This window comes from Lathamus discolor, chromosome 14 (genome assembly GCF_037157495.1).
Source record: "Lathamus discolor isolate bLatDis1 chromosome 14, bLatDis1.hap1, whole genome shotgun sequence".
NCBI classification, from domain to species: domain Eukaryota; kingdom Metazoa; phylum Chordata; class Aves; order Psittaciformes; family Psittacidae; genus Lathamus; species Lathamus discolor.
In genome coordinates, this window is record NC_088897.1 from 10,052,482 (window position 1) to 10,073,669 (window position 21,188).

At 38.9% G+C, this 21,188-nt stretch overlaps 1 protein-coding gene and 1 long non-coding RNA gene across 2 annotated transcripts in view; one reads left to right on the top strand and one right to left on the bottom strand.

Annotated features, from left to right (window-relative positions):
- Positions 1-21,188, top strand: part of LOC136021793 (uncharacterized) — a 32,478-nt gene that overhangs the window by 4,762 nt on the left and 6,528 nt on the right. The window contains exons 2-3 of the long non-coding RNA XR_010615887.1: positions 9,759-9,921; positions 12,238-12,291. This is a non-coding gene — a long non-coding RNA (uncharacterized LOC136021793). The remainder of the gene's footprint in view (positions 1-9,758; positions 9,922-12,237; positions 12,292-21,188) is intronic.
- FOXN1 (forkhead box N1) lies at positions 573-21,092 on the bottom strand. The gene is made up of 8 exons (XM_065694367.1): positions 20,973-21,092; positions 18,704-19,207; positions 16,464-16,574; positions 11,139-11,266; positions 10,235-10,331; positions 4,402-4,609; positions 3,331-3,858; positions 573-1,450 (listed from the first exon to the last, which is right to left on the bottom strand). Exons 1-8 carry the CDS (start codon positions 21,090-21,092, stop codon positions 1,182-1,184), a joined length of 1,965 nt encoding a protein of 654 aa, XP_065550439.1. The 3' UTR covers positions 573-1,181.

The window sequence follows — 21,188 nt, forward strand, 5'->3', positions numbered from 1 at the left end:
TCTTCCAAGTTTCTGTAATATGTGAATAGAGATGTCATTCAAGACACTTGGGGTTTTTTTGTTGTTATTTTTAGACTCTTTTCCTTATCGCTGTTAAAGATTCCTGCTCGAGATTGCTTTGGGTTTAGATTGCTTTGAGTTTAGATTGCTTCACTTGAAATAAAGCGCTGCTCTGTCATGTCACAAGCAGCACCTCTATGGTAAATCAGAGAGAGAAGCCAGAAACTGGCTACTGAAACGCCTTAATTTTGTTCATGGTAGGAACCAGACACTATTCTAGTGCAAGAGTTAATTCAGCATTGTAATAAACCATGTTGGATGCATCAGATGTCAGCTGGTTGTTAAAACAGGTGCTGTTTGGATTTGGCTAACCACAACTATTGTTCTCTTTATTAGCATTTTTAAAAATCTTGATTTAATGGTTGAATAACTCATCTTACTGTTCATTTATGTGAATAAAAATAGAGGAATGAATGTGAATAATTTTCAGCCAAGTAAAAATTCTACTAAATTGTTTTTTTCTTTTTTATTAAAAAAGCAGTTTTAAATTTCTTTTTAAACACAGTAAAACTTAGATTTTTTTTTTTTTTTTTTTTTTGCTAAATTCTATCTGTTGCTTTGGTTTAGTCTGGCAGCAGCTAGTCCTCTATCTTCTAATACTTGCAGAGTTTTCAGTTTATGTTCTTGTTTACCAACCCCCAGAACTTCTTTCAAGGGGACTATAAATGTTTTAGTATGCAGATTGGTTTTGAGTTGTGTGCGGAAGATGTTGTTGCCATCATTGGCTCCAAGAAATAAGTTACATTATTGTAAGCTTTGGCTTCTGTGTTCGTTTGCAAGCAGCTTTCATTTTGTAAAAGAAAAGAAACATGTCAATAATTTGTTTTCCTCTTATAGTCATTTGTTTCTGGAAGATAGAGAAGATGAGTGGCTTGATAAAATGGTGTTGACCAGTTCAGCCGTTAACAATATTATCTTTAAATAGTCTTTTAAACTTTCTTAGTATCTGTCTGTAGAAAATTGTCATAGTAAAGCTACATATCCTGCGGGTGAGTTCTGGAAAAAGAGCATTCTTATTCCAATGGACACAGTTTCAGCTGACATAAATCAGGTGGGTCAGTGTGTGGGATTGTTAGGACTGTTATTCAGACCAAGTAATAATAACTAGGTTGGTGCGTGGTTCACATTAGTGCTATAGGTTTGGATCCAGTATTACTTAGGTAGGCAGGAGACACTGTATCCAGTTCCATAAAGGCAGAGTAAAGAGTAGTGAGCTGTAGGTCAGGCACGTTGTTGTGTGGGGTTCCATTCTGGACGTTGATGCTATTGCTGCTAGTGTTCTCCATCTGGCAATGAGAAGGGAAACACTGGGAAGACATTGGGGATGATGAAATGAGAACTAGAGGATCCACAGCTAAGCTGTCATCTTTCAGCTCCTCCCAAAGGTTTCCTATAACAAAACAAAAGGGATTGAGTCAACTTTCTTCATATATGCTTCTTGAACATTGTTTTACCGCAGTAATTATACAGTTAGTATGCTGTGTGTGTAGGTGTTCTTAATCGCCTGTGATTGAGAAAGGAACAAGATTGATTAGATTATTTACTAGTTATTAGTTGTCTGTCACCTTAAATCTAAATCTGAGAAAGCAGCACTAGTTTAAGAAAATTATTTCACTTGATAATTAAGATTCTGTTTCAAATGTGTACTTAGGAAGCATAACTTCTATTTGAAACAGAAAAAACAACAACCCTCCACATCACTAATTTTGAAAAAGGAAATTGCCTCTGTTATCTTTATAAGTTATGGAAGAGCTATTGGCACTTTGTGGGACAAATCTGCAAATAATACTACTTTATGAGTGGCCTTCTTGTATTCTTATGGTGCAGTGTTCTCTGAATTGCGAACTAAATCACTGGGTATCTGATTGACCTGACAAATCAAAAGATCTGAAATGGGACTTTTTTCTAATGTGTACCAAAGCGGTTCTCATCTTTCTGCTGATATTTCCTTGCATATCACAGCAAAAGCCTGACATAAGTTACTACAGGAGGGCTATATTTTTCATAGTCATCACTGAAGATTTCCTTGTGGGGACTGTAGCAGGGAAACTTGCTCTAAAGCTATACCCACCACCTGCAGACTGTCAAACAGGGTCATATTTAGCCATTTGCTAGAATAATTCTGATTTTTAAAAGAATTATTTTTAATGTGTGGATGCATAATGATTTTGCTGCAGCTGTGCAGTCCTTGCCTTAAATTCTAATTTGAGTGTTGATAATTTTGATGGAATTGCACCAGATTGGTGAAGCATTCAGAATATTCACCGTATAAATGAGCGTGTTCCAGAATAACTGAGTGAAGTGGGAAGAGGATCAGAGATATGTGTGGAATGCCTGAAACAGGAAGAAGCTGAGAATTCAAAAAACTGTTGTTAATCTTAGTAAGTGATCTGGGCATGGCAGGATTGTGGAATAGTTGTGACAGCACAATGGCACTTGCTGAGTCATGTAGATTATGGAGGTTTCTTTTGCCCTGTTTTTTAGGTTGCTTTTGTACCATGTTTTGCCTGTGCAGGAAGGCAATTCTTGCATGTTATGTGGTACAGCAAGAGCTTTATCATTTGGAACCTGCAGGTTTTATTTATATATAAACACATACATAAACACATATATATGTATACACATACGCACACATGGTGGGTTGGGTTTTTTCCCTTATTTTTAATGGAAAGCTATGTTCTTAATGTTCAAATCCTTGTCCATTCAAGGTGACTCAGTTATTTCACATTAAAAAACCCTTTACTTGTCAGCATCACATGACTAAGTATTTAAGAACACACCTTGGAAAATACAATTGTCCAGGGCATATATCATGCCCTGAATGAATGCCTTGTGAAATAGACAGCACTCCTGTAAGTAGAGTTGTGGAAGGAGTTTGAATATTGATAAAGAAAAATGTTGATGTGTTAATTCAATCAAAATGACTTCTGTTTGTGCCTCTCACACGGGAATTCTCTTGAAGTGCACTAAATAATTTTGCTTGAGTAGTTTTAAGTGCGAAACATTAATTTATAAAATACCTTCTAAGTACTGTATTGTACCATTCAATATCAGCAGTTGTAATCAAAAGTAAGCATTTGGGTTTTTTAAAACTCTGGATGTAAACCTGTTGTGCAAAATCATGTAACATGGTAAGCAAGTCTTCGTAGCAGTGGCAAGGACAAATAGTTAAGAAAGAAGGATATACATGCATCTGTTGCAGGTTGTGATGTGATGTGATGTAATGTAATAAGCCTGACTCTACAAAATAAAAATGCCTGAGATGCCTACCTTGGAGATCAAAATCAGTCAGGGATGGATTAAGAGCATCGATATCATTGCTGAGATCTCCTTCCTGCATGAGCGTATCCTGCATTGTCCTGGCTGTAGAGTGCTCTGTCAGCATCTTCACTCCACAGCTCGGGGGGGTCTGAGCCGGCAGCGGCGAGTCCTGGGTGATGCTGGGCTGAGTTCTGAGTTCACTTTGAGCCTCCGCAGAAGGAAAAAGGGTCTGAGGGTCGGGTGACTGTTGCATTAATGTACTTGAGATTTGAGGAAAACCCTGTGTTGAGGTATAGCACGCAGTTTGCTGCCCCCCAAGCAAATTTGGCAATGGGTTCTTGACATGTAGAGCTCCTGATGCGTGGATACTATGTAATGGCTGTGGTATACCGGAGGAAAGCGACGGCTCGCATAAGGAATGGGATTGGACTGCCATCTGCCTGGAAAGGGATGCACTTGCAACGCCAGTTGGACTGCAGGACATCATTGAAGACCTCAGCTTTTCGCTTTTGTCACCTATCAGTGTGTCAAGTTCTTCTATAAAACAAGAAAAGAGTCCGTGATTAACTTACTCTTAAGAAAGCCTCAGCCTTCACAGCTTGCAGCTGGAATTCTAGTGTTCTTTAGGAAATGGGAGAGTGGAATGGCAAACAAGTACTAACCCATTTATGATAGCTCTTAAGGCCTGAAATGCTTTTCTAAATTAGCATTGCCAAATGAGTATACAGCAAATTGCAGCTCTGTGTTTAAAGGCTGGGTACTATCAGTTAATTTCAAATTTTATTATCTAGTACTTATTTCAGTGTTGGTTTTACTTTAAAGTTTAATGAGATGTCAAGAGAAAATGTTCCCTTGATGAAGCTTCTTTGTGCCTATTTGGAAGCATTCCTGCAAAACCAGGTCTTATCTAATTCTGTTTTTAATTTTAATTCTTTGTTTTGCCAATCAGCTTATAACCAGGAAAATTCTTAAATGCTTTCCTAAATCCTGTATATATTCTCTTACAGAGCTTGATGTCTATTGCAAAGAAAAGTTCTGGGTTACACTGTTTGGGAACAAATACACTAATATATTACTGACCTGGCTTTGCCATACTCTTCCTTACAGCAACTGGGTCTTTCCTCTTCCATTTCTGAAGTTCTTCCTGCATCTTATCAATTTTGGCTGGATTCAGAGCCCACAAACAGCCTTTCCGAGAAGAATTGCCTGACTTGTTTTCAACTTTCTCAAAGCATTTGTTCAAAGATAAGTTGTGACGTACAGAATTCTTCCAGCCGTCTGGAGCTGTCTGGAAAAACAAATCCAGTCTAAGAATGGAACTTCAAGGAAAAAATACAAATATATTTCTCTATTTTGACTGGTTAGATTATACTTTCTACAAAATGAAACTGGTACCATAGAAGGAAGCCACAAAAATGTTACAGTCGTGTTGTGTGGGAAGAGAGGAATCAGATAACATAGTAACTGATCTTCTAAGCAAAAGGTTGGCCTTGTCAGAGGGGCTGCTGAATGTTTGAGAGTGAATTTGCAAATTACAAGAATTAAATGTGTTAAAGAATTATATTCCAGAGCTGTGAACTAACAGGAAATCTCTTAATCCCTTTTGGAACACCTAGAAATATTTCAAACACTTAGTTGAAGGGCTACGTGCCACTTGGATTCAAATGAGTTGTCCAGGCAGACTTCAAAAGCGTTTTGGCATGCTGCTGGAGGTGTAGCCAATTACATAACCATATGGTTTAATCAAAAGCCCAGTGGATGAGATACAGGTTCATACATCTGATCGCTGCATCTTTTTGCTTTGCGTTTGTTTTTAACTCGGTAGTAGAAGTTGAAAGGTCCTTTAGACTGAACAATGCATGTGAGCTTCATTAAAACGATTCCTCTGTTTTTAGTTAGGATGTTTCTGATTGATGAGGGAAACAAAATTCCCTCCTCTTCCTAAGGAAGGGGTTTGCATTCAACTGCAAGAATAGAAAGAAAAGAAAACTTAGTGCAAACCCTCAGTTTATACAAATTAATCTTTACAATATTTCTATTTTCCCTGATTGCTTGCAGAAGAACATTGATAATTAATATTGCTGTAAGGAATGAAGAGGGAAATACCCAGCAAAACAGTCATGCTCAGGTTCTGATGGGAAATGCTTGTTTGGTTGCTAGTCTGAAATGCTGATCTTGAAGAAACAGCACTGTATGCTTTTATTGCATTTCAGTTTTTCTGGTGTGTGTTTATTTGATCTCACTCATTTCTGGTTCCTTAGTCATCCAGGCAGAAGATGCTGCCCATCACATTAAGGCTTTGTAAATTAGTATGCATATTCATATCAGAAGATTCCTACAGTAAATTCCTGATGTGTCACTTCCTTGCTTTTCATTTGGTAGGTTTTGTACGATGCTGTTTGTTACAGATCTGAGTAGAACTCTCTTAGCTCATTGCCACTGCACTGTAAGGTCAAAAAAAAAAAAGGGAGTGGGAAAAATGACTTGCTATGTAATGGTAGGAATCGACCTGAGAAACCCAGCTTCTTTGTAATAGATGCAACTGCTTGTCCAGCTACCCCTCCCCTGTCATTGTAGGACCAGTTAAAAACCCAGAATTGTAGCTTTATCTGTGTCAGTCAAATGATTCTTTCCAAAGGGTCTCCATTTGCAGAGATGAAAAATCTCAAGAGAGAGACTTCAGAGCTCATCAGATTACAAGGAGTGTAGAGTATGTGAGGCCTTTTTGTTTTGTTTTAGTCAGTTTTAGATGCTTTTTCTTGTTTCTAGAGAATCCTCAGCTGTGTGTCATAAGAGCCAAAAAAAATCAAACAGCTCTGAAGGGTGGGTGACATTGTTTGTGTGCCACTGTTAATTCACATTCATGGATGTAAAATATTGGTTGTTGCAATTGTTGACCAGAGAGCACAAGAAATAAAAATGATTTTCCATAGTATTTTTAAAGAGGTTAAAAATGAAAATTTCCCTTTTATGCATGTTAAGTTTCCTTTCCATTCTTAGGCCTTATTTATAGGGATCATTCACTTAGAGAAAGTATCTAAAAGCTGCTTTCTGTAAATGTTGCCTGGAGTAACAGATCTCTTCTAGACCATCTTTTATAAATGGACTTGTGTCCGTTCTTGCTTTGACATGCTATACCCTGCATTTTTTAACATACTTTGACTGAAATACTGCTTTTATCAGGAATGCAAAATCTAGTGGGTTAAGGTGTTAAAAGCCTTACTGAAGAATTTCAGGGTCAAATTTAATACTTGCTCTCCTTATTAAAAAAAGTTAATCAGTAGTGGAAGTTAAATACATGTTGCTTACTGGAAAAGAAGCTACTTTCCCTTCACAGTGGCACAATTTCTACCCTTTTGGCCCACCTGATGTCAGCATTTCACTGTTCTGTCAGCGGGTCCCATAGGTGGAACACTGCATTTCTGTTTAAACAAAAAAAGGGGCAAACCCTCCCTTTTTAAACTCTTTCTGCCACAGGGTAATATTAAAGCTGATGAATCAATTTTTCTCCTTTGCAGATCATATTCAAGTTGCTTTCTGCCACTTCCAAAGGTAAACAGAACTGTTGCTCCTAAGTAAGATGCGTGCTTAGCTCCTGAAGAAGCTGACCTGAAAGAATATTCATGATTGTGCCCTGCACAGGAGGCTGTATCTAGACAGGATAATTAGTGTTTCTGCTAAGCACCAGGGAAGATGGGAGTGGCATGTGTTTCTCAGAGCTTTTCAGAACGTGTGGGGGTGTAAACTATGAGGTAGTTTTAGAAACGTAAGAGCAAAAAGTACACGGATTTCTGCTGGAGACTGCTGCCAAGAGCTGAGCAGGTTCTTGCATTAAACTTGGGATTGCTGAGCAGTGAAAACCAGTCATTTACCCAGGTAGGCCCTGGAGGAACACTCCGGCAGCGTGGTCATGTTACAACTCTGTTAGTAGTTTAAGTTAATATTTGTTAAAGAACTGAGCTCTGGCTCCTGCATTGCCCTTGTACAGTTGGAATCTCCTGGCTACAGCTTGGTTTTGCTATTGCCGTACTCAGCAGAGCATGGATGAAGCTGTGTGGAGTCGGACACTGCAACTTGCGGCTCCAAGTTCATCAGACCACAGACCTTCCTAACCTCTTGGACCACTGCAATAACTCCAATTACCAAGATTAAAGCTTTCTGTTAGACTCACTAATCACTACAAAGACAAAAAGGATGACAAGCAGAAAATATTACTGCACAGATCCATTGATCCTGACCGCCTCTTGAAGTTTAAAGAGTTCAGTGATCTTGCAAAACCCTTTCTCTTTAAATCTAGGTCTCAAGAGAAGGGAGAGGTACATCAAAGACTAATTCAACTTTAGCTGCGTAGATGTTTTTTTTAGGACGTAGGAGTTGGATTGCTCTGTTTCAACTAGAAATGAGATTGTTGCATCATAGAAACTAAATTTGCTGTGGCAGCGAATACAAGTTAATTTGACTAGGCTTGTATCATCTAATGTCTCCCAGCAAGATTCTGTGTACACTTGTACTCTGTTTCTCTCCAACTTTAATTGCTTCCCCTCTCCCTGTTGTATCCTGCTGTTTAGACAGTTCTGGTAGCAACAACAAAATATTCTTTGCTGATTTTATAATCCTTTATCTTTCAGAAGATGGTATTTGTAAGTAAAATGCAAACAGAAAGCTGTCACCAAATAGTGACAGTCACAAACTTTCCAGTAGTACCCCCTGTATCATTCTTTTTCTATGATGCATATAGCAGCAGTAACCTCATTCTCATAAATTTTTAAACAAATTAAGCAAAAGAGCAAGTTTTGATGAGTACTAAAGTAAAAGTTTAGATTAGGTATAAAACAGTTATTTAAAGCTGTGATAGAAATAAACCTTCTGTCAAGCTGAGCATGTGTATCCACACATATGTCTGTATACACACAGGCAGATGCGAACACACCTATTGGTACGTGTTTACACACAAAATATCACAGTATCTACAGTACACAATATTTACACACAGCATACAGATGAGGAGAGGCTGTGTATCTCCCTAACGTTTCTGCTGTGTCAGAATGACTTCAGGACAAGGAAGGTGACACCTGCAGAGCCACAGTCTCCTGTCAGAGGAATTTTGTGCATGTTGGCAGCAGCAGCATTTGGTTTGCAACCTGCTGGTTAGTTAATTTTATAATGGATTGTGTTGCAAGACAAAGGAGAATTAACTTCAGTTTGGTCTGATGAATAAATGTGGACATCGTAAAACTTAATATTCCCACCTCTCTGCTTGAAACTCCTGTTATTTTTCCAGAAAACACCGATCAGATGGAATGCATTGCATGATTTGTGCATTATACTGGGGAGCGGAACTCCACAAAATACCAGTTTCAAGATGTTGGGGCCCAGCACCTTTTCCATAATCCTCAAGCTATTTTCCTTTGGATTATTAATATTTTTTTTCAGCTAGCGGTAAATGCATGGGATATAGAGTTACTATTCTGTTGGGGACAAAATACAAATGTTTAAATTTATTCTTCTTGTGAAAACGACAGGAAATTCACAGTTACTATGTTCTTGTCACATGCCATTCTGCTGCTCTTCCTTTCCCTGTTCAGATTACTGTCGTTGCTGAATTCTCTGTGTGTTTAGCCTAAAAATCTGTTGTGTCCCTGTGACTTGAAATGTTTCAGGTTTGTTTCAGTGGGTTATGAGCAGTCATAGTGTGATAGAACACTGCTTGAATTGTGATGGTACGTTTCTTTCTTTCTTTTTTTTCCCCCTCCTCTAGCTTGTAGCAAACAACTGAGCAGCTCGTGATTCCCTTGGGAGGAAATCTGGGAATGCTGAAGTGTAATGGATCCTAAAAGTTCTTCCTTCATGATAGCTCATGTGTATTCTGTTTGTCTGGTTACTGAACTGCTTGTTCAGTTTAATTTTTTCTGGGCATTATTTATCCTCAGTGTTCAAAACCACTGCAAACTTGTATCTGAGCATTGATTTCTAGTCATCCTTAGTGTTCTGAATACGAATGTTTCAATTGCCTTTCTGTAGCTGCTTTAAATTTGGTTGAATTGCTGCACGTTTATTTGCACTAGGAAACTTAGCAGATTCTTGTTGCTTTATTTTTTCATTCCTGGGTCTTGCTAACAGTTGCAGGTCACCTGGTCTGGACTTTTTAGTGAGATGGTTTTGAAGACTCAGCAATAATAAAGCTCTGTGTTGGGTAGCAGTTGATGATTCTATTACAGCTCTTTTTAAAACCTTCTCTGTAATCCTTCTGCTCTTGGATCATGCCCTGACTAATCTCTTTCCACTTGCAGTCTAAGTGCAAGAAACCATTCTCTTATAGCATGAATTTAAATTTCAATAGTAACTGCTGTAAACCATACACCCTCACCTTCACCAACATTACAGTGTAATTATAAGCTTAATACTATTTATCACATATTATACTTCTCTTTGTACAGTGTATGCAAGTGATGAAGTTGCCCAAGACTGATTTTCCAGCCCCAGAACAGAGCAAGATAACCTTGAGCCTCTGCTTCCACATGAGTCTGAAGGTGCTACTGATGGCAGAAGAAGCCACAAGACCAGTTCTGCCTGTATTTTAGATCAGAGAGGAGGGAATGGGTATGTTTTTAAAAGTATTTATCCTTTTGGTGAGTTGTTTGTGAGGAGCAGCCACTGTTATCTGCACAAACTCAAAGCTGGAACAGTTCTTAATATCTTTTTGTGTTAAATATTGCCACATATCATGTTCATGTTTCTGCCTAGGCCTTAAATGCTGGGTGGTTTGTGATCATGAAAGTATATAGTGTATAATTGATTTTATATTAATCTACCTAAGAAATGATCGCTTTTCATAGATCGAGTCCCCTTCTTTATTCCCTCTACTGCCAGGTAAGCTGAGAGAGAGACTTCCCCCCATCCCCTTGGCACTCACCTTAAAGTAAGGGAAGTGTTCCGTCATGAAATTGTAAATCTCACTGACTGGCAAACTCCCTGTCTTGCTGTTTTTGAGTGCCATGAAGATCAGGATGCTTCAGAGAGAGAAAGAAAAAAATTTAGCTTATTCTGCTTGACTCCTCAGAAGCCGAAAAAAAGAGTGTTTTTTCACAGTGTATGTAATTACTGTGGCTTGCACTGCCTGAGCATGAACACTGATGATACTCAAAAGTTTCCACCCAGTTGTTCACAATCAGTCTCCTTACACTGCTTAACTTCTGGAGGTAATTCTCAAAGCACACATAGAAGGTCCAGCCAGGGCTTAAAATAAAGTAATGCAAACTGGAATCAAGTCCACAGCCTTCAAATTCTACTGATGTTTTTTTATTTAAGGTTGTGTTTGAATGATAAAGTCCCCAAGAAGAATGTCAAAATGACAGTGAAAGAAGGTACAATTAAAATGCAATTGTTTGGTCTACTGTGTTAAGCTGCTCTCTGGGGGCTAAACCTGTGTGGTGACTGGCATATCTGATATGGTTTTTAGGCATTTCTTTGCCATAATAACTGGAGAAAAAACATCAGATTTAATACAGGTCCTGGAGAAGACAACTACAGGTGATTAGTCTTGTGCTGATGAAATTTGCAGCACCTAAGGTTTTGTACTGGAGAAACGTCTAGTTGTTGCGGGGTGATCAAAACTGTTCACAAGCTTTACAACATCACATTTCCCTCTGCCTTGGCCCCTGAGTCTGGAACATGTTGTGATTCATACAAACAGGACAGAGCACACTGGGAACAAGACAAATAAGAATAAGCATGTTGTTGCAAATGATGCTGGAAATAGGCCATGGGTAAACAGTTTATTTCCTGTAACATTAGAACTTGAGAAAGTATGTTATTACCTGTAGGAGTAGATGGGTTTGGGAAACAGAGGCTGCTGGGATTCTTGACTGCTTTGAGGAGCGATTCGTTGGTAGGGGTAGTGTGAAGAAGTAATGTAAGTCACAGGATAGCTGCCTCCTGAGGGATACTGGTGGTAAAATAAGAGATGTTACTTGACCTATCAACAAGCTTTCAAAAATACTCATTTCTTAATAACATTATCAAGCTAGCTCTGAGGATGTTGTCGTCTGCCTGTTTCATACCTGTTGTGCCAACCCAGATATAGTCTTTCTAGCATGGTATTGGAAGACATTAATATTACTAGTTCATGCCCAAAAAGTAGAAGAAACATTGATATGCTGACTGTTACCAGATGCTGTTTAGTGTGTTCTACCGAGTTCTTGTGAAAAATGGGACTAACTGAACCCTAGTAATTGTCTCCAGAAAATTCATAACAGCATCCCAAAGCATATGTTCAAATTGCTGTTACCAGGTGAGGTGTAAAAAACCCCAAACAACAACCACCAAAGCTGTAGTGGATATATTCATAAAGTGAGTGTGCTATTAGAGAATAAGTCAGTAGTGTCGTTCCAGGGGACAGACAAGTGGCATATGAGATGTTTCTCATAGGTGGTTTTCATATTGCCTGCCTTGCAAGGCTGCGAGGCTACTCTCGTAGTCAATGGCAAGAAACAGGCTTCTCCAAGGGGCTGGGAGTTTCAGTGTTGTTACCGCCACTTCAAGCATCATTCCTCCTCCTCCTCCCCCTCACCTTTTTTATATCAGGAAGCTAAGAAGATTAGCCAGGATACGTGAAGTCAGATAGCATTTGTGCTACCCTCACCCCACCCCTCGGGACAAGCAGCAGAATGCTCCTCAAGACTGAAGTGCTAAGCTGTCTCCTCAGGAGATCTCTAAGCCTGTCCCGCTCTCAAGACACACTAAAGAAATTACTGGACTATCATGCAGTCACTGGGATAGAGATATGCCCATGCAAAAAAACAGGTGAAAGAGGGGAGATAACACACACAGCCTGGATTGCATCAGAGTTTCTGTAGGTTTGCTCTCATTTTTTTTTAACACAGCAGTTGGTCACTTTTTTTCTTTTCCAAATTACAGCTTAAACCTGCTAGTGAGCAACTTTCAAGAACAAAGAATCACTCTGCTGCTGAGGTGAGATACCATCAATTGGCTCTCCGAGAGGCAAAGGCTCCCACTGAACTCAGAGCTCAGTGTGAGAGGAATTTCTGCCTCTTAAGATGAATCTTTGCAGATGCCAGGGCTAGGGCATGGCCAAAATTAGGAGTCATGTCATATGCTATTAAAAAACTACCTGCATGCCTTCCCTAGTACTCAAAGGTTGCTGAGCCCTGTTCCAGTGTTTTACTGCTTAGCTCTAGAAGTCCTGTGTCATGAGAGTTTTATGGCTCCTTTTGAAAGATTATAATGTAGCTTTTGAGACTGGTTGGGAAAATCTCCTTGGTAATTTATACATCTCCTTAGTTTCTTACTGTCATTCCTATTTTCAGACTAATAGCTTCTGTTGCTCTTGGTCTTTGTTGCCTTAAAATGCATGTGAGAGTTTATCATGTGCTTGAAAATGTTCATAGTTTATGTATTTAGTCTGGATTCTGAATAATTTATTTCAGTTTCTAAGTAATTTTACTGTTGTTGATTGAGTTTTTTGTCTGTTTACTTTTATCTTTCTAACACTGAACTGCCTGAAATGGAATGTGGACAAACATACTGAATACACTAATTTGTTTGCTATGGTAAGCAGGGTGAAAGAAATATGAGATGTACATACTCATTCATCATGTCCTGCCTTGTTAAACTAAATCCTGGGCAAAATGGCAGTCTCCACATTAACCTTGAACTATTTTCCACGTGCAGTTCTGTGCTGCCTGGTTTGTTGCATAGTGTGTGGGGTTTGCACCAGAGTAGAAAACTGGGTAATTCATACAATGATTTTGATTTTATTAGTCTTGGTGGCTCCTTGAAAGGAAAGAATACAATGATGGGGCTGGTTGTGATGTCATCAGCAAGGGCAAGAACTGGGTGTTTTAAGGATTATTTCTGTTTTATTGGTTTCATTACTCCTTTTTGAGGGAACAGAGGCTGGGGAATGGTCTGGTATGACAGGCTCAAGCTGGTTTTACAGTCGCACAACTGGCATGAAAGGTGTCCATGTTTTATGGTGGGTGGGTAAGTGACTTCAGTAAGTGTCTGCTACTTCTTTCAGGTCAACAAGAAGTAGTTTTTCTTATGAATCATCATCTGTGTTGTGTCCAGCAAAGGGGAAGTTGAGGCCATTTTATCATTTGGACAAAATTAACCAAAGAGTTGATGTCTCTCATCCCTCTAATGAAAAATGAGGCGTAGTTTGCACATCCTTCACTTCAGGCTAAAGGGCCCGTTCTCTGGAGTGTAACTTCCTAGTGATTTTAATTGCACTTCTCCATTCAAATTTGAAATGTAAAGTATTAATAATAGAGCTGCTTCATGCAAAAGATGTTATTCCACTTCTCCTCTGTCTTGTATCACATGTTCTTTCATTTTCCAGTACCTTGATTGTGGCACACAGACAGCAATTCTACCTGTTATGATGCTGGCTGCTTATGCCTATTGTTTCTTTGAGTAGTAGAACATGTTGCCATACTTTTACTATAAAAACATTAAGAAGCACAGATATGGAGAAGTCTAACAGAAACCTGCTGCATGTAAGAGATCTGTCACAGTGCCAGCCTGCAGGTGGATGGAAGCCTTTCCTCTTAGTGCTTGTTGTATCTTGCCTGGCAGCTCCCAGAAGGTGTATTTCAGCTTTAATTTTGTAGGTTTTTTGAATGTGGTTAATGCCAGTGTGTAGTAATAGTTCTAGTGTGATCTCAGCAGTGACAGAGGAGGGGTGTCTGCCACAGGATGAATGAAGAAATTAGAAATATCCACTGAGTTAACAGCTGACTGGAGTTTCTGCTAAAGCAACCTGACATTTATACTGTGAGAGATGTGTGGTACTGTGGCACATCCACAATGTCTGTACTGCAGTCCCTGTGGGGAGCTAGTTTATATTTGTAGCGGGATAATCCTTTATCCGGGACCCTTCTAAAATAACAATAAGGAAATAATCCAATTTGTAAGTTAGAATGATAGTGTAATATCACCTTTCTTATTCTGTTTTATTACCTTTTATCATTTCTAGTGACTTTTAGGCTAACAAGAAAATTAATTATGATGGTATTGATAAAACTGAAAAGATAGTTACCTTTTTGCCACATTATAGTGGGGGAAAAAAGGAGGTTTGGTAAATTCTGGTTGGTGGAATGCCAGAGTGGTAGGTGAAAGAAAAAACCAGGAGTGAGATGATTCTGTAGCCATACTTCCTGACTCAATGTAGGAGAACTGCTGCTCTGTTATTCATGCCTTCTCACATCTGTTTAGCAGCTGTACACTTGACAAGGAACCTGAGTTGAGAAGCTGGTACTTGAGGGTGCTCATTGAGCTTTGTCACACCAGCCTGTGGATCAGTTTAACTGGTCCCAGACACTAAAAGTTCGTGAAGGCCATAAAAGCCCTTCTAGTGGTTAATACAGTCAGTCCCTATTTTATTCCATTCTATATCTGAGGAGTTATCTACTGTAATAATGAAACATCTTCCTTTAAATTTCAGTAGACAGGTGGGGGATTTATGAGAAATACACACTTAAATATGAAAATCCGTTGCTGAGAATGGAATTCTTTCATTCTTCCTTAGTCGTGTTTTACCAAACAACTAAAATTCCTAACCAGTCATCTGTGACAGATGATTTAGTTTTATCAATGCTGATAAAATTCCAGCATGTACCTATTCTCGTTCTTTATGGTCATCCAGCGTCTGTTTTCAGATCTTACTTAAGTTTCCTCTATAAGGAAATCATGCCAGAAATAACCTTTCTTTTTCCTCATAAGGGACTAAATCCTGATGATGAATGGTATGATTATTATTTCAAGGTTTCAGACTAGTAGCACCATATGAATTAATCCCAGTGGAATATCATACAGTAACCTGCTCTTTGTTTGCTTTGCACAGTTTGAAATCACTGCTCGGTTAGTCACAGGTTTTATACTTCTTGAGCAAGTTGAATGAGACGGTACAGTTGATTCTGCAGTATCAGTCATCAGCCACTGGGATCAAAGGAGTCCTAACTCAAGTGTGAGCTTTTATGGTCAAATATTTTATATACGTGAACTTGCTGTAAGTTTAATTCAGCTGTAAATATTGGGAGCTTCAGTTGTAAATATTGGGAGCTATAGCGATTGTGCTGGTTTTGTACATGGATTTCTGCCTCTGTAGCTGTAAAATCCTCATTGCCTTAATTTCACTTTAAATAAGTTTTAGAGGTTGTTTGTTTTAAAGAGGGAGTTTCAAGCAATGTTTGCAATGCATTGAACAGCACCACCATTTATATCTACAGGAAATTAGTTAAATTCATTTCAGAGTCATGAGAATGACTTTGTGACATTCACCCTCCCTCTATGCCAGGTTTTCAAAGCTCAGTAAACCACACTCACTAACATCTATAAATAGGTACTAGGATCACATGTATTAAGGATTAAGGTATATATGTATGATCTTACAAAGATACTGTGTATATACTGCTTTGAAAATAGGAACTGACCTGTATTGAAATGCCATCTAAACACACTGAAGAACAAGGTGTCAGTTACTGCTCTGCATTTTTAGCATTAATAATATAGTTACAGAAGAACAGCCCTAATATTGTGCATTCTCATGCATCATCAGCATTATTGTCAATTATGCTTCAGCTGAATAATCTTTCACAGGGGATGATGTAATAGTCAAAAGATTGCAAAAGAGATGTGTGTGCTGTCAAGCACAAGGAGAATGAGCATTCTCTTGCTGTTAATATCTTGCTTTAAGAGTGGTTTTCTATGTTTATCTGAATTTTCAGTATACAGTCATGTATATTTAATTTCTTATTCTGAAGTTAAGGCACAGTTAATTCCCTGGGATCCTGAAATGCCAACACTTGTGTTGATAATTTATCTGCTTTCAAAGCCTGTTTTCTTGAGCATGGTGAAAACATAAATAAGCAGAACCGAGAATCCATTTGACAAAGCTTTTTTTCCCTTTTTTCTTCTGCCCATGCATTAATATTTAAAAAATCATTTAGATGTGGTTCTTTTAAGATCTCATTGTCATAAAAAGAATGTATGTATATAAACATGACCCCACAAACACCAATTTAGCAGGCATTGTTTCATCTGTCTCTTTGTATTACTACCATAACCACTGTATCATTATAGTGCTAGAAATACAGGGGATTTGGTCTCTATATAGTACTGACCTGATGGAAAGGATGTGAGGGGCAATACATCTGCTGCACTTGAGGCTGATAGCAATACAAACCAGGCTGGCCTTCCAGGGGGGATGTCCTGAGCTTCATGTCTGGATCCTGCTAGAAAATATTTGAGGGAAGAGTTATTAGAGAAAACATCTCTACTTGAAATAGAGCAATTCTGTTGGTTATAATTCTGATTTGTCTTTCATTATGCTTACAATTTTTCTGGACTTGATCTTGTCACTGTTAGAATTTGATTTATATTCTACCATACAAAAAGAAACATTTGCTGTGTTTATATAATTACTACTTTAAAAAAGGAAATCCCAACCCAAATTGCATGCAAAGAGCAATTCAGAAAATGCCAGTTTCTGTTTATCTTTCTTCCCTACACACAAACTGCATACTCCAGCTTTCCTTCTGGAGTGTGCACATGTGCCTCTGTCTCTTCTTCATATTCCTTGATTTTATCTTGCAGACTGTCAGTCCCTTGAGCTGATGCTGGAGCTATGTCATTAGCTAGAGGGTGAGGTGCCACAGGAAAGAGGTGACAGAGATGACTCAGACTAAGTGGACTACTGAATTTGATCAAGATACAGGAAACATCATAAGAATGGGATTTATTTCTGCAACTGTGGAAATAAAGGTAGAGAAGTTGATCAAGTCTTAATTTCTCCCAGGTCTGCCCAGCTGCCTGTCCTGGATTCCACATGGGACTTAAGTCTGTTAAAGGCTAAGGTTCCTGAATAATAAAACTTGCTGTGTCGTTGGAATGCTGAGTGCACCGTATGGTGTGTGTAGCAACACCATCTGCTTTAGGAGAGCCATTCAAGCAAGCTGCATGCTAAGCAGAGAGCTAAGATAGAGCTCCAGCAGTGCAGGAATGATGTGTCTTGAGCAGTGTCCTTATCCACGCATCTGGTGACTGACTTTAGGTTCTTTCTCCTTAACATCAATGGCCAGGAATTTTCTTCTGAAAGTTGATGTCGTTGACATTATTTCAAGGAAGGCCATAAATGCCATAGTGTAGGGGGTGCATGTTAGACTTGGTTTGATATCCTGGCACCAAGCAACTGCCACAGCCAGTATTAATAAATATCCATGCTGTTTTGGTGACCATAAGATCAAGTGTTTCAGAAATGTCAACTTGCCAGCAAGCACGTAAGCCGTCCAAGAGATCTGAAGTTGCTGACTGAACCAGTGGAGACATTAACAAGCAGCCAGTCTTTTCCCGAGTACTCGCATCTATGTGGTAAAGGGCTTCTGCTGCACTGGCTTTGCATTCACTACAATGTGCATCCCAGGGATTTGGGAAGAAAATGGGGATTTTTTTCATCAATGGCTTACAGGTTTTGCATTAAACTCATCTGACCTAGATGAGTATTTATTCAGGAAATAAGAGATTTAGATCAATTTCCTCCTTAACCTGAATGGCTTCAGTCCCCAGGTATGTACCCTGACAACATCCCTCCATTCCCTGGTAAACTGTCATAATCCAGATGAGATGTTGGGGGTATTTTTAACCCTTCTTTCTTTTGGTAACCCTCAAATTCTTTGCCTCACAGCAGCAATTTAGAACCAGTGGTTAGGGCCCTCTCCTGGCAGCTGTAGTCATTGTTTTTGTCTGCTCTAGATTATAAAGATAAGCTGTAGGCTTTGGATAACAGTAGAGATACTTTGTGAAGATACTGGAGGGTAATTTCCCTTGCTTTTCAGGGATCTGTGTGCTGCCTGAACTAGGCACTTGCTTCTATCTAGCATGGGAATTAGCCCTTTTCACTTTACTTTGCACTGCACATACCATAAACAGAGCTTGTATTTAAAGTAATTCTGATGTCTTAGAGTTTCTCTTCTGTTTGCAGCTCAGCAAACATGTTACAGCAAATCTGATATATGTGTGAAAAATACTGTATTGAGAATTTTTGTCCCTTGAAAACACAAGTTGATGATAATTACTGCTGTGTAAAACCTGTTGTCAGGAAGAATCTAGATATTCAGTATTCATGTATTGTGTCTAGTGGAATATAATTTGTCCTTATGCACCTTTTGGAGACTTTTTCAGTAGGGAAAGGCCATGAGATAGAGAACTTCAACATGTAAATATGGTTGTCTATCCTGAGCTACAGCCTGCAACTTGACAAGAGACTAAATGTCCAGGTAGTCACATTAAGAGATAAGAAAATAATACAAAAAGTATATTTTTGCCATTGAAAACAGGGGAAAAAAAAGTAGAAAAGAATACTGACCATGACTTGTGAAGTGTGATCTTGACCTGTGGTGCTGTACTGGAGGCTGTTACACCAGGGTTGTTCTGTGGAGATGTTTGGAATGTGCGTAGGAAATGACTCTGACTCGTCAGGACCTGTAGATCCTGGTAGACCCTCAAACCCATCGATGCTTCTGGCATTTTTGAAGGGTGAAGCTTCTGGTGGGAGGGTTTGATGTGCTTCCTGGAAGACATCTTCACTGATCTGCCTCTTGTAAGGGTGAAAGGGGTTTCTGCTGCTCTTGAGAAACCTGTCATAATTTCCTGCTGTGCTTTCCTCATAACTGAACCTCCTGAACTTCTCGGTACTGAAAGATGCTTTAAATTTGTTCTTGCCACAGTGAATTCCTTGGCTTGTAGGATATCTCCCATGAATCTGATCCTGGGCTGGAGAAGCAGGGCTGGGGCTGTGAGAAGACTCTGAGCTCTTCCTTTCTGTCCTGCTGTCTGACTCGTATGGTTGGCAATTGTAACTGGGATTATCCTGCAATGGATTATTGGCATTTATTTAGGGTTAGCATGAGCAAATATTGTATTATTTTCATTATTTACAAAAAAGTACATTAAAAATATATTATTGGTGAGAAGTATAAAATTAGTAGTCCCAGCCACCTTCATGCAGAGAAGCACTAAAAGAACTAAGGGGTTTTCTGGTTACTTGGTATTGAAACCTGTTCAAAAGTAAATTAATAAAAGCATTGAGAAGACTGAGCTATCTTGGAAAAAACAGGATGTCTTGGGTAACTATTGACTAGTTGGTCTGGCAATTTCAGGGCAAAGATGATGTATGATCAAATGAGGAAAGATTAAATGACAAGAATATGATAAGTGCAAGTCTTGTCATATACAAGTTTAGTCAAATAAGCTTGATCTCATTCTCTGATGGTGTTACAAGCTGCCAGATATGTTAGTAGTTACATCACTTCCTTTCATTAACATAGCTATACTCATTCTGTGAGACAGGGAGGCTCTAGGCAGACATCTGAACCTCCTTCCTGTCTCATCTCCTCCCTTCCCTTTTGCACTTCAGCAAAAAGAAAATAACAGCTACTGAAGTGCTCTTTAATCTAGAAGAGAAAGGCTTAACAAGAACTAGTGTCTGGATCCTGGAGCTGAACACATTCAGCTTAGAAATTATGCATATTTTCCCTGACATCAAGGATGAGTAACAACTTGGATGCCTGTTGACAAGACGTGCTTAAGTCAAGAGCAGGTTATTGTGCTCAGCGAAGGGGAAAATATAATGTTCTGCGTTACACAAAGTCAGACCAGATGATCAGGTGTTCCCTTTCGTCCTTTCGCCTCCGAATGCAGGTTGGTCTTGCAATACTTTAGGAGAAGAGGTAAAGGAATACGTGCCTTCATGGAAAACCATATTCCAAAAAGTCCCAAAGGGAAGTTAGCCTAAAAGTCAGTGCTTTCTGAGTGAAGCATGGTACAACTTCTTCGTTCTCTTGCACATGGGTCTGTATTAAAATTCTTAATGTTCCGTTCTGTCACAGAGTCCTGCAGAAAGCAAATCTGACCTCATGACACTTTTGCCTTCTCACACAAACACAAACTTGCTGAGTTTGTAACTTATTTCTTGCTTCTTTGCTCTTCTGTGCAGTCCTACATACATTTGTTTATGAATATCTCTTGTTAAATAAGGATTTACCCCCCTCCCCCACCCAATTTAATTATATTAAGTCATATGAATTGCAGTGTGTCAACTAGATTATCCTAAGGTCCTTTCCAACCCTAACTATTCTATGACAGTGGTTATTTGGCTGTTGTTTGATGAAAACCACTATTCTCAGTCATACTTTTGTTAGGAAAGGTAAACATGATGAATATACACACAACAGAGAAAGATTATTTTATTCCAAATAAGACCCAAGGAATTCAGAAGTGCTTGAAGGTATCCTCTACTGGCAGGGCGTAAACAAAGAGTTCTGATGTCTTCCTGTCTGTGTGCTTTTTATTTATTTTAGAAACAGGGTGAGAATTACTTTAAATGTAGAATTTTTACTGGATTAATAGCTAGATGGATTTCCTGCTTTTAAAGTAATAGGATTTTTAAGCAATCAAATAGGAAACTTAGAGGGAGCTTAAGATTAGATCAGAAGAATAACTCTGGTTTCTACTCTTCAAGAGTAAAACTTCCAATGCCAGTTAAGAATGCTGAGATTTCATACAGCGGTTGCTGAGTGGTGTATCTGAACTTGTGCCTCTGAAGAAAGAGAACAGAACTGGGTCAGCTTACTCACAGTTTGCTGAACTGGGGATACTGAGTCCCCTTGTGTCTTCATGAGGTCTTGTTGGTCCCTTTCCAGAGTGTCCGAAGAAGAAAACTTAATATTTGCTTGATCTTGGAGTAGTGAAACCATCACCAGAGCCACACAGGCAGAAACCCTGTCAGGACAAAATCAAATAGTTTCTAAAACTTAAACTGTAAAAGAAGCCACTGTGTTATGTGCAGGTGA

Excerpts from the sequence above, each read along its gene's own strand:
- FOXN1 (XM_065694367.1), bottom strand. The coding sequence starts at position 21,092 with ATGGTTTCACTACTCCAAGATCAAGCAAATATTAAGTTTTCTTCTTCG. Across the intron at positions 16,575-18,703 it reads ATCACACTTCACAAGTCATG|CAGGATCCAGACATGAAGCT; the intron begins GTCAGTATTCTT and ends AATATTTTCTAG. Across the intron at positions 10,332-11,138 it reads AAACCCATCTACTCCTACAG|CATCCTGATCTTCATGGCAC; the intron begins GTAATAACATAC and ends CTCTCTCTGAAG.